The 12,593-nt window shown below is 35.4% G+C and overlaps 1 protein-coding gene across 1 annotated transcript; it reads right to left on the bottom strand.

Annotated features, from left to right (window-relative positions):
• Positions 1 to 4,964: 4,964 nt before the first annotated feature.
• CLUP02_09405 (uncharacterized protein) lies at positions 4,965 to 6,458 on the bottom strand (the record flags this gene model as incomplete). Its single annotated transcript, XM_049288383.1, has 2 exons — positions 4,965 to 6,170; positions 6,222 to 6,458. 2 exons carry the CDS (start codon positions 6,456 to 6,458, stop codon positions 4,965 to 4,967), a joined length of 1,443 nt encoding a protein of 480 aa, XP_049145527.1.
• Between the last annotated feature and the right edge of the window lie 6,135 nt (positions 6,459 to 12,593).

Here is a 12,593-nt window from a genome sequence, read left to right on the forward strand (position 1 = left end):
CGCTAGTAATAAATTACTATATTAGGGCTTATTATCGTAGTCTTTTACGACGTCTTATTAGTAATATTAGTACCCTTTTAGCAATATCCTCTTCCTCGTTATTTATTAGTACTATTACGACGATTTTATTAAGGATAATTTCTTATACCTCTACCGCGGGTTATTTAGTTTCCTCTAGCTCTTCTTCTTTTTATAAGTTAAAAATTACCTCGTTAGGATCTATATAGTACGGTCTAACTACTATAATTAATACTTTAAGTAGCTAGTTACGATCTCTCGTAACTATATAAGAGCGCTCGTTAACGGAAATTAATTTATATAGCCCAGCCTATTATTAAGTAATTTCGCGCTATATTCGTATATTTAAATTTAGTAGTATATTTAAATTATTCCCTATATCGGGCCTATTGCGTATAGTAATTACTTCGTTAACTTACTTTTTTATACTTACTTCGCGTAGTGCCCGTATTACTTTTTTAACTACTTAGGCTCGTTAGCTTATACCTAGCGACGGTAGCGAGGCTAAGGTCGTTCTTAAATATGCTCTAAATACTAATAGCGTTAATATAAGTCCGTTAAGCCCTATAGTATCGTTATAGTATTTAAGTACTATCTAGAGGTATTCGTTATTAGTAAAATCCGGATTTTCCTTTTTAATAATTCTAAACGCCCTTTTTAATTACTAATATACCCTTTTTACCTTTTTAATACTATAATACGCTTTAATAAGTACGACTTTTAGCTATATACCGTAGGCCGTCGCATTATCCCTAAATTCTACTAACTTAAAGCTAGTACTAGCGTCGGTTCTAATACCGTTTAGCGGTCCTTAGTATATATCGATCTAGCTTTTTCGTAGGGCTGCCTATACTATTTTTACTTATAGATCTTAAAAAAATTACCTTACTTAGAAAGATATAAATACGTCGATTATATATAGTACTAGCTAACTATTTAAATAGAAAATATCGACGACTATTTCTTAGTTAAAGTTAAGCTTATTATATAATTTAAACTTAAATCTATATAGGCTTTGCGTATTTATCTAGTATTAGTAATATACTTTCGTTAACTACTCTAGCGCCCCTATTTTAATATTATTATTACTTAATTACTTTAAGAGGTTATATAGCCTCGTAACCGACGGGTACCCGAATCTCTAATATAGTTTTCTAAGCTTACTTTTCGTTAGGTAATTAATTAACTTCGTATTATTAATAAGCTTTATGAACGTATACCCCTATTGTCGTTCAACTATCTCGAAGTACTTACTACTAGAGATTCTATTCCTTATATTATTAAATATAATACCTAGTTAATCTATGTCTTTTAAATATAAGAGAAATAGGGTATTAATAAGTAAAATATAAAAAGTTATCGTTCCGAAGTATATCTCTACTTTTACTATACCTAGGGCGATAATTTCCTTACCTAGGCTAAAACTAATCCTTATAATACCCGCTATTAACGTATTAAGCGTTATTAATACGATCTTTTATAGCGCTTAGAATTACCCTTTTCTTTTAGTTAACTATTATAATGCCCTAGTATTTAGGATAATCTTATAAAAATCGTCTAGGCCGTACCTTTTACTCGTATAGAATACTTATATAAGCTTAGTATTCGAGGGATCTAAGTAATATAAAAAGGACCCCTCTAGCTACCCCTAAATTTACTTAGTACTATATTCCTTTTTTTTAAATATCGAGAGAGATAGCGTCTTTTCTTTAATTATTAAGAAAATAAGCTTTGGCCTTATTAAATTCGCCCTTTTAGCCGCCTCTATATCCGTTATTTAAAGGACCTTTTTTTATTATCCGTAAATAAAAGCCTACTTATTAAGAGCTTCCGCTACCCTCTATTTGTTTAGCCTCGTATATCCTCTAGAAGCTAATAGGGTAAAAAAAAAATAGTTAATATCTTTAATTTTATTATAATCTAATTCGTTAATATAGGGAGTAAGATCTTCCTTATCTTCCGAATCTCTTATAGGGGGTATATACTTTAGGCTACTACTTTAGCTACCGTTACTAAGTTCTATACCCCCGGATCTGCCCTTATATATAATAAGGAATTAGTTAAACTAACGAGGGCTAGTTTTACTATCTACTACCCTCGACTTTTTATACTATTCGTACAATTTAGCACGCTCTTCCTTAGAGTAGTTACTTAACTAATATTCATCCTTTTTATAAATATAGTATTACTTCTTTTATTACCCTACCTATAAGTTAAATCTCTACCTATTTAACGAATCTAGGCCTCTTTATTAGCGATTATTATATTTAGCCTCTTTTCCTTTCTTATTATACGTTCGATCGACTTAATATTATTAATAAGGGCCGTTATATATCTAGAGGTAGGTTTAGCGCGGTATTCTTATTTTAATATTAAAGCTAGATCTTAGCCTCGAGTAGAACGTCTCGTAGTTTTTAGGTGCTTAGTATAAGGTAATCTTTACTTTTAGTATATACTAAACTACGGTATAAAAATATCCGACTTTTTACTCATTTATTTCTTTATTTAGCTAGGTTTTTACTAGCTTATCGATTTAATTAATAAGCTCTTCGAGGATCTCTACTCGCAATTTGCCTTTTATTATCTTAACTATAAATATAAAAGAAATCGCTCGTAGTTTAGATAGGAGCTCTAAGTTCTTATTATAAGTCTCGAAGCGGCTTCGGATTACGTTAATTATACTAAGAAAGTCGTTTCGATCGAGATTACGTACCGCTTCGTAATAATAATTAGAGGCTTTATTTACGAGTATAATATTAATTACTAAATAGTACTAGTGTTCCTTAATTCTGACTTTTTTATAGTAATCGTAAAATATCGTTAGGGTTTCTTATAAGACCTTATACTTCCCCCTAGAGTATAATTTCTCTTTTAAGAAGATCTTTTTAAGGTCTATAAATTACCTCGTATTTGCTATTAAATTTTTAGTATTTATATACGAACCCTGCGTCGCTACGTATTATTAATAACTTCGGGTCGTTTACTTCCTTTTTTATTAGCCAATCGGCGCCGAATTTCGTATTAGTAGCGGTAACGAGTTATAGATCAAAATAAATAGAATTATCGATTATCGTACTTCTAGTATTATATTTTACCTTAGTATATCTTTTTATAATAATAGATTTCCGTTAGTAATTATAAAGAGGAAATCTGGGTCGTTTACCTTTTTTTTAAATTCATTAAAGCGATTATACGCTCTATTAACCTATGCCTAGTTCTATAATACGAATTCCTCCTCTATAATTATTACTACTAATATTTCGTATAGCTCTTGCGATTATAATTATATTAATAATACCCCTCGCCCATAAAGGAATTTATTAACTACTTTCGTAATTCCTAAGCTTACGTTCGTAAACTATTTATCTAATTAATAACTAAGGTCGTCTACGATCTCGTAAAATAGGGGTTACCCCTATAGCCCCTTTTTCTTATAAACCTTAGTTAAATAGATTAATACTACGTTAATTTACTCGCCGTTAAGCTAATTTATAATTTTATATATCTACGTCCCCTAATAGTCCGGGTTAATATTTACCTACTTATAAGGGATTAGGATTCTATTTAGGATCGGGTTTCGTCTTTTTTTTTTTACCCTAACTCGCTAAGGGTCGTGCTCTAGCTTATACTTATATTAATAATCGCTAGCGTATTTAATTTTAATAAGGATATATTTAATCCGCGCGTAGGTCGTAATAAATCCGTACTTTTACTACTTAACGAATTTATTAAGGTCTAGGAGATTTTTATTTCCTCTTGCCGTTTTACTACTACTCTCGTTTTTACTATTTTTAGTAATTACTATTACCTTTTTAAGTTACTAACTATCGTACTTACTAAGATCCTCTTTTTTATTTAATATAAAAAGGTAGGTTTTAGTAGTTCCTTTTTATAATAGTAGCGGTAGACGTTTATATTATTATAGGATAATATAATAATTAGTCTTAGGATCTTTACTAGTTACTAATTTCCGCTATCCCGTATACTTCTAGCCTCCTAAGCCTCGTGCTCTTTATAATTTCTAAATAGCTTCCTTAGTTAATTTCTAAGATTTATAATACTCTTAGCTCGATACCGTTAGGACCTCTAAATCCCCTCCTCTTTTATTAAACCGTCCCCTATATTATATTCTTAAATAATACCCGGGGGGTAGTTAAAGGAGCTATGAGGAAGTTATTTAGATCGCGGGCTTAAGGTTATATTTATAAGATCCTCGTAATAATAAACTTTCTTATATACCGTAGATTTTTTAGCTTAATAACTCCTATAAAGTTACCTTTATTACTAAATAAGAATATTTACGTTTAGAGATCCCCTTTTTTAATTACGTAGTGCTTTTTTATATTATATTTTTATTAATTTAACTAGTTAATTTCTAATCGCAGGCCGGCTATAAAAAAATTATTTAGTAAAAAAGCTACTCGGGGCGACGGTAAAAGGCTAGTTACTTAAGTAGTTCCGTTAATTAACGTAGTTTAACGTAATAAACGTCGACCTTTTATAAGTAGTAAAGGGCTATAATTACTTAATTCCGTGCGGTATTCGAGAATCGCCTCCTTTTTTATTTATTTCTATAAGGTTAATTAGTACGAATCTCTTATCCCGTGCAGTATTAAAAAGTCGTTTTTTTTACGTAATAAGATACCTTACCGATTTATAATAGTAAAATTTAATTACTAATTAGTATTAGTATCCCTATTATAAAGTAATTAGTTCGAACCGTAGTTAACGAAGAGATTAATTAAACTATATAAATATCTGCGTAGGTATAAAAAGGAGGTTCTAACCGTAGGTTAGGCTGGCTACGATAATCGTAAATAGGGCCCCCTAATTGGCCCCTGCGCAGTCGGCTGTATGCCGCGGTCGAATTGGACTTCCAATCCGATAACAATCTTCCTATGGCCAGGCTTTGAGGGATCTGCCAGCTTGAAGGGAGAGACTTGGTGTTAGAGGAGGTTAGGGAAGAACAACGCCCGGCCGCCTTTTGTCTGTACTGATCCCACATTCTGAAATGTGTGGCCACGAGGTTCGATTGCGAATGCCTGCTTGATACTCCACCAGTCGTACTGCTCATAGTCGAGCGAGGTTCGTGAGCCAGAATCGTCAAGGTCTTCTCTGTTGGCACATGTCCGGAAGTTGAGAGTGCAGTCCGTGATGTTCTCACAATCGTAGTAGTACAGTGCTGTGCTGACGATATGTTCGTTCAGAAGACCTTCAGTATGCCAAGAGCCACCTTTGTATTCAGGGTTTTCTGGCGTGAGATGGATATTGGCCAGCTTGACAATGACTTGACAGCGGTCTTTGCATCCAAAGAAGCCACTGCTTCTGATGTCGGAGGCGGCGAATTTGACGTAATCTTTGGCCTCGGGGTCAGCGTCAGGAAGCGCAGGGCCATGAGTCTCTCTGAACCAGGCTTTGTCACGAGCGTTGCGTCCCAGATCCTTTCGGTTTCGTGGAACTTCTCCCTCGGCAAGAGGACGTGCCTGGGGCCTGCAAGCACGGCGTCGACCGCAGATTTCCGGACAAGGGCACACTGGCTTTTGAACATTGGATGTTACGAGACGCTGAATCGCAAACTTATCCTCCCAGTTGTAGATAAGATCCCAAGCTGGCAAAGACTTCTCAATGAGCTTCTCGATGATTGGATAGAGGTGAGCCTGCTCTACAGGATGAAGGTTGTTGATGTAGCTTGCAATCTTGGCTTTTCCTGTGATTCGATCGAGGTCCACATCACATGGTAGCCATTGAAACTCCCTGCTCAACACCTTGTTTCTCGAAGTACTCCTCCAAGAAGTGGCAGGAGATAGTGTAGCCTCCGCCTTTGTCGGCTGACGTATTGTAGTACCCATGTCGCAGTAGTCAAGAGCGTCATCAACGCCGATTGTGCGATCATGAAGCACCTTAGAGCTGCCATATACCAAAGGCCAGAGGGAAGGATGGACCAAATCCAAGACTTGATAGTTGCTGTTAGGGTGCCAGTCTTTGCAGTTTGAGGGGACATCCTCAAGTGGCTTGACAGTATCTTGGATACACTTGGCGAACTCGGGGGTTAGGATGCTGTCAGACTTGATGACGGCAGTGCAGTAATCGTAGACCGGCATAAGCCCTGTCTGTTCATACACTTCCGCTTTCTTCCGTAGTTCACTGATGCACTGGAGGTCGTTAGCGCTGATATACTATAATGAAGACACAAGTCACCTTACCGCATCGGCCATAGAAGGAGTGAAGTGAGCATTCTCGATATACGATGCCCAGTCGATTGTCAAAGCCTCCGATTTCCACTTTGCAGCAATACTGTCGTCTTTGACCTTGAGCCACCACTGAGGTTTATCAGACAATTCGTTAACAACCCTCATCATGCAACATTCGCGGACCAGAAGCGTGACGGCTTCCCATTCGCCCAGGAACAAAACAGGAAATCTCTCTTTCAGACTGGGCATATGTCCAAGATTAAGACCTGCCCCGGGACGTTCGACAACCAGTTGTTCCAGAGTCAATTGAAACGCATCAGTGATCGTGACTGGACTTCAGGCCTATAGAGGCTCACCTTGAATGAGCAATGATGGTATCTCCATACCGCCTGCTTAATGAGGAGGTTGAGACTGTCGGATTGGAAGTCCAATTCGACCGCGGCATACAGCCGACTGCGCAGGGGCCAATTGGGGGCCCTATTTACGATTATCGTAGCCAGCCTAACCTACGGTTAGAACCTCCTTTTTACACTTACTACGTAGATATTTATATAGTTTAATTAATCTCTTCGTTAACTACGGTTCGAACTAACTACTTTATAATAAGGATACTAATACTAATTAGTAATTAAACTCTACTATTATAAATTAGTAAAGTATCTCGCTATATAAAAAAGACGACCTCTTAATACCGTATAAGATAAGAGATTTATACTAATTAACCTTATAGAAATAGATAAAAAAAGAGGCGATTTTTAAATACCGTACGGAATTAAGTAATTATAGCCCTTTATTACTTACGAGAGGTCGATATTTACTATATTAAACTACGTTAATTAATAGAACCGCTTAAGTAACTAGCCTTTTACCGTCGCCCTAAGTAGCTTTTTTACTAAACGACTTTTCTATAGCCGGCCCGCGATTAGAAATTAACTAAGGAAGCTATTTAGAGATTATAAAGAGTACGAGGCTTAGGAGGCTAGAAGTATATAGGATAATAGAAATCGGTAACTAGTAAAGATCCTAAAACTAATTACTATATCTTCTTATAGTAATATAAACGTCTACTACTATTATTATTAAAAAGAACTACTAAAACCTACCCTTTTTTACTAAATAAAAAGGAGGATCTTAATAAGTACGATAGTTAGCGATTTAAAAAGGTAGTAGTAATTATTAAAAATAGTAAAAACGAGAGTAGTAGTAAAATAGTAAGAAGAAGCGGGAATCTCTTAGACCTTAATAAATTCGTTAGGTAGTAAAAGTACGGATTTATTACGACTTGCGCGCGGATTAAATATATCCCTATTAAGATTAAATACGCTAGCGACCGCTAATATAGGTATAAGCTAGAGCAAGCCCCTTAGCGAGTTAGGGTAAAAAAAAAGAGGACGAAACCCGATCCTAAATAGAATCCTAATCCTTTATAAATAGGTAAATATTAACCCGGATTATTAGGGGACGTAGATATATAAAATCGTAGATTAGCCTAACGGCGAGTAAATTAACGCGGTATTAATCTATTTAACTAAGGTTTATAAAAAAAAGGGGCTATAGGGGCAACCCCTATTTTATAAAATCGTAGACGACCTTAGCTACTAGCTAGACGAATAGTTCGCGAGCGTAAGCCTAGGAATTATAAAAGTAGTTAATAGATTCCTTTACGGGCGAGGGGTATTATTAGCGTAATTATAATCGCGAGAGCTATACGAAATACTAATAGTAATAATTATAAAAGAGGAATTCGTATTATAGAACTAGGCACAGGTTAATAGAGCGTATAATCGCTTTAACGAATTTAAAAAAAGGGTAAACGACCTATATTACGAAAGGGAACTCGAGGTAGGTCGGAACGCTACTATATTAACCTAATTAACTAAAGACTTAATATAAAGAGGGAAAAAATAGAATAGTAAGTAGAAGCTAATAGGCTAGCCCTTTAGGCCTAGCGGTCTAGCTCGTTACGTAATTACTAAGAGCTTAGCCTCGTAGCCTAAGGCTAAGCTATAGGGCCCATAGGGCCCTAGTACCTACTACCGTAATATTACCCCCCCCTCTATACTAGAGGGCGCTATTCGTAGCGCTAAAAAAATAAACTTCTAAATTACCCCTTATTTTAGCGAATTTATAGCCGTAATTATTATTATTATATTATCGTCCTCCCTTAGTAATAATAAATCGCTAGTTACGGCGGCTTTTATTTATATATCTAGGTTCCGTAGCGGGCCCTTAGTAATTAAGTACTAGTAATAGAACGCTTAAAGTACTACTAGCATATATTTAAAGCTCTCTACGTCGTACTAAGTCAGATCCGTATCGTACCCCTTTTAGTCCGCTTAGTACTATAGTTTTCCTTTATATAAATATAATTTAACAACCTCTAAGACCTCGTACTCCGGTTCGCTATTATTATTAATAATTAGTAGCGGCGGGTCTTAGTTCTACTTAAGTAGTAGGTCGTTAGTAGCCTTTTTTAGTTTATTTAAGTAAAAAACCGGGTATACCTAGCTACTTATTAATAGTTTTATAATCTATATGCCCCCCTATTTAGTACTAACGATAGGCTATAGCCCGGCCTACGGCTATTATAGTTTATTTATATCGGCGGACTTTTAGTACGAGGTATTAACAAAGACCCGGTCTCTTAGCTTCAAGTCGTCCGGGCGCTAGTAGCGGTTAGTATACCTCTTATATCGTACCTAAGCGACTTATATATTACCCCTAGCGGTTTCTTAGGCCTCGTATATCCCCTAGGCTATACGCTACGCGTTAGTATAGTTTAGCTTTTCTTTTATAAAGCTAAATTAGTAAGTTCGTTTAGATTAGTTAAAAGAGAGCCGTGGCTAATAACCGAATTCTATTTTATATAGTAATAGCCCTATAGTCTTACTAAGCTAGGTAGTATAAGTAAAGTCGACTACGGGTAGTATATTACTCTAGTTATTTTAATATTAGTTAACTAGTAGTCTTAACCGCTATAGGATATACTAGTTTAGTACCTCTATCTAGCCGTCTATCTAGGGGTAGTTAGCTGTTAATAGCTATAACTTAACCTTATAAATCTTATAGAGTTCCCCTTAGAAGTTAGAGATAAATTAGGGGCCTCGGTCTAATATAATAGTCTTTAGTAAGCCGAAGATAGGTAGTACCCGTTTATAGAACATTCGGTTTATATTTTTTATTATAGTGGTTTTATAACAAGGAATAGATATCGCCCTCTTACTTAGGTAGTTTATTACTATTTAAATATTATCGAATCCTTTTTAATTAGTAAGGATAGTTATAAAGTTAGTAAAAATGTGCTATTACGGGTAATTAGGTACTAGAAGTGGCCTTAGCTCCCCTAGGGGCTTATTGCGCGGCTTTTATAATTAGTAATAAGTATAGTAGTTCCGTACGTACTAATAAGTATCTACCGTTAGGCCCGGCTAGTAATATCGCTACTTAATTATCTTTACGACTTTATTATGCCCTAAGTAGGCGAGGAGCTTTTACTCGTAGACCTTGCGGATAACTATAGTACGAAGGTTCTCTTCCTCGGGCATTACGAGCTTCCTATTTATTATTAGTAATCCGTTATCTTAAATAGACTAGTGCTCGCGCCCTTTAGCTATTAGTATTCGCATTAGCGCAAGAGACGCTATAATAAGGTCTCTATTAAGCTTTAGAATCTTCTCTATTAGTAAATACCCCTAGAGCTCGTTTTTTAATAAGAGCGAGCTAATTATAAGCTATAGTTAACTAACTACGGCGCTTAATAATACCCGCAGCTCTACTATAATATTAGGGGATAGTAGTCCTAATAATAAGAGGACTTAGGTCCTATTAGCTTCTTTTAGTACTTACTAAGTATAGATATTCTCTATCTTTTATAATAGGGCGTTAGCTAATACGTTCTCTTTCCTTAGGTAGTAATAGATCTAAAAGTTAAAGTCCGCTAGCGTGCCGGCCTAGCGGGCTTATTATAAATTAAATAAGCGCTTAGTTATAAAGAATAGTAGTAGTTAATAGTTTATAATAATATCGAACTTATACTCGTAGCTTATAAGCTCCGCGCGCTATTCCTCTAAGTATAGTATTATTATTAATATTTCTTTATTATAAATAGCGTAGTTAAGCTCTGCGTTACTTATCGTTTTTAAATAAAAAGCTACTAAGTACTATAACCCGTTATCCTCTTATTACTATAGTAGCGCTCTAGTATATACTAAGTTAGAGGCGTCGGTTTCTAGCTATATCGGTAGCTCTAGCTTAAAGTAGTAGAGGATTAGCGCCGATATTAGTACTAACTTTATAGCCTTAAAGGCCGTTTTATAGTCGGCGCTAAAGTTAAAAGGAACTCCCTTGCCCATTAGTTTTATAAAGGGCCTAGCTAAGCGGCCGTAATCCCTTATAAATCTCTTATAGAAGTTATAGAACCCGAGGAAAGACTAGATACCCTTAAGTAATATAAGTAGCTTCTAGTCTCTAATTATAAAGACTTTCTCCTTATTAAGCTATATACTTTTTATAAAAACTACGAAGCCTAGGTACTTTATAAAGGTAATACTAAATTTATATTTTTTAATATCCGCTTATAAGCCTACTTTCCGTAAGTAGTTTAGTACTTTAGTAACGTACTCTTAGTATTAAAGGGGGTTATTTAAGAAGATTAGGATATTATTTATATACGCTATATAGAAGTTATTTAGGTACTCTATTAGTATCTCGTTTATATATCGTTAATATATAGTAGGCCCGTTATAGAGCCCGAAGGGTACTATTTTATACTTATATACCCCGTAGCGGGTTCTAAACGTCGTTAAGTCCTCGGAGGCTAGGTTGAGGCGAATGCGGTAGAAGGCCTGCCTAATGTTTAGTTTAGTAAATACTTTTACCCTACTTAGCTACGCGAGGGTCTCGTTAATAAGCGGTAATAAGTAGCGGTCTTTTTTTATAACTTTATTTAGCTTATAGAAGTTAACGTAGAAGTATAGACTACTATTATGCTTTTTTATAAATAGCGTTAGTAACGTAAAAGGAGTATTACTTAGCTCGATAAATCCCTTTTATAAGTACTTTAGTAAATAGGCTCTTGTGGCCTCTAGCTCCGGTACTAACTACTTATATAGAGGGTAGTAGGTTAGCTTCTCTTTACCGCTATCTAGGAGCTCGATTTTATAGTTATATAGCCTATAAAGTATAAGTATATTACTAGCCGCTTTACTAAAGACGTCGGTCTAGGGCCGTAGGTATTTTAGTAAGTTAGTTATTATAAGGTTATAAGTAACCTAGTTATCGTTATATAAGGGGTCTGCCTCCTCCTTTTTATTTTTTATAATGCGGTCTAGTTTATAGAGTAATATAGAGCCTATCTTAACGTCGTTCTGCCTTAGGTTCTTTTTAAATACGGGAGCGCTAATAAAGGTAATGTTTATTTATAATATTACTAAGTATGGTTTTTACTATCTAACCCTCTCTACGGGGGCGATAATAGTGCCGTTAAGGGCGCGTTCTATTTTCCTTATATCCTTAGCCTCGTTTAACTACTATATTTAACGGGCTATCGTTTTTAGCGAGCGTAGTAATATCCTAATTAGCGTGCCCTTTACCTACTATTACTAGAGCTTTTAGTTATAGCGGGTTATATTTATTTTAAATAAGTCCTACTAGTAGTCGGCGTTAATTTAGTATTATACGTTAATAACTTCCGGGGTATATAAGTCCTCGATATCCCTAATAATAGTAAAGAGCGTCTCTTATAGCGGTAGGTCCTTAGGCTATATTAGCCGTTCGTAGCGAATATTAGGGTTTACCCTATAATATTCGAACTACTTCCGCCCTAGGATTAGGTCGTAGCGGCCCGTGTTAAGCTAAAAGAGGGGTGCTTTTAAAAAGACTTATTAATTAATATATAGGTTAGCGGTTTATATTACGCTAGTATTATTTAATCGCTCTTTATTAAACCTAGTAATAGGGATTAGGTATAGTAATTTGCGGGATAGGGCCGCGCAGAACTATTATAATAAAGGGGTTACGTAGTTATTTATAAATCTATACTTATTAGCTCCCGTGTTAAGTAAGGCTCTTAGGCAAATTCTATATCTATTAAATACTAATATAAGCTCTATTTTAAGGGGCTAACCCCCTACGAGATCCTATAGGTTTATTAAATTAATTGCTAATTTTCTATCTTTTCTATACGTATCCCCTAGCTAGGAGTTTACTTTTACTAGGGGGTCTAGTTTTCCGAACCCGACTCTATTTTAACAAGGCCCGCGGTAGCGTTAATAGCGGCTATAGTAGTCTTTAGCTTCTTAGGGTAGTCCTTAGAAATATATTTAGTATTACTATAAACGAAGTAAGCGCTACTATCCTTAAGCTTTTAATATAGGGCTTTAGGGA

The sequence above is a fragment of the Colletotrichum lupini genome, chromosome 4, assembly GCF_023278565.1.
Source record: "Colletotrichum lupini chromosome 4, complete sequence".
Classification (NCBI taxonomy): domain Eukaryota; kingdom Fungi; phylum Ascomycota; class Sordariomycetes; order Glomerellales; family Glomerellaceae; genus Colletotrichum; species Colletotrichum lupini.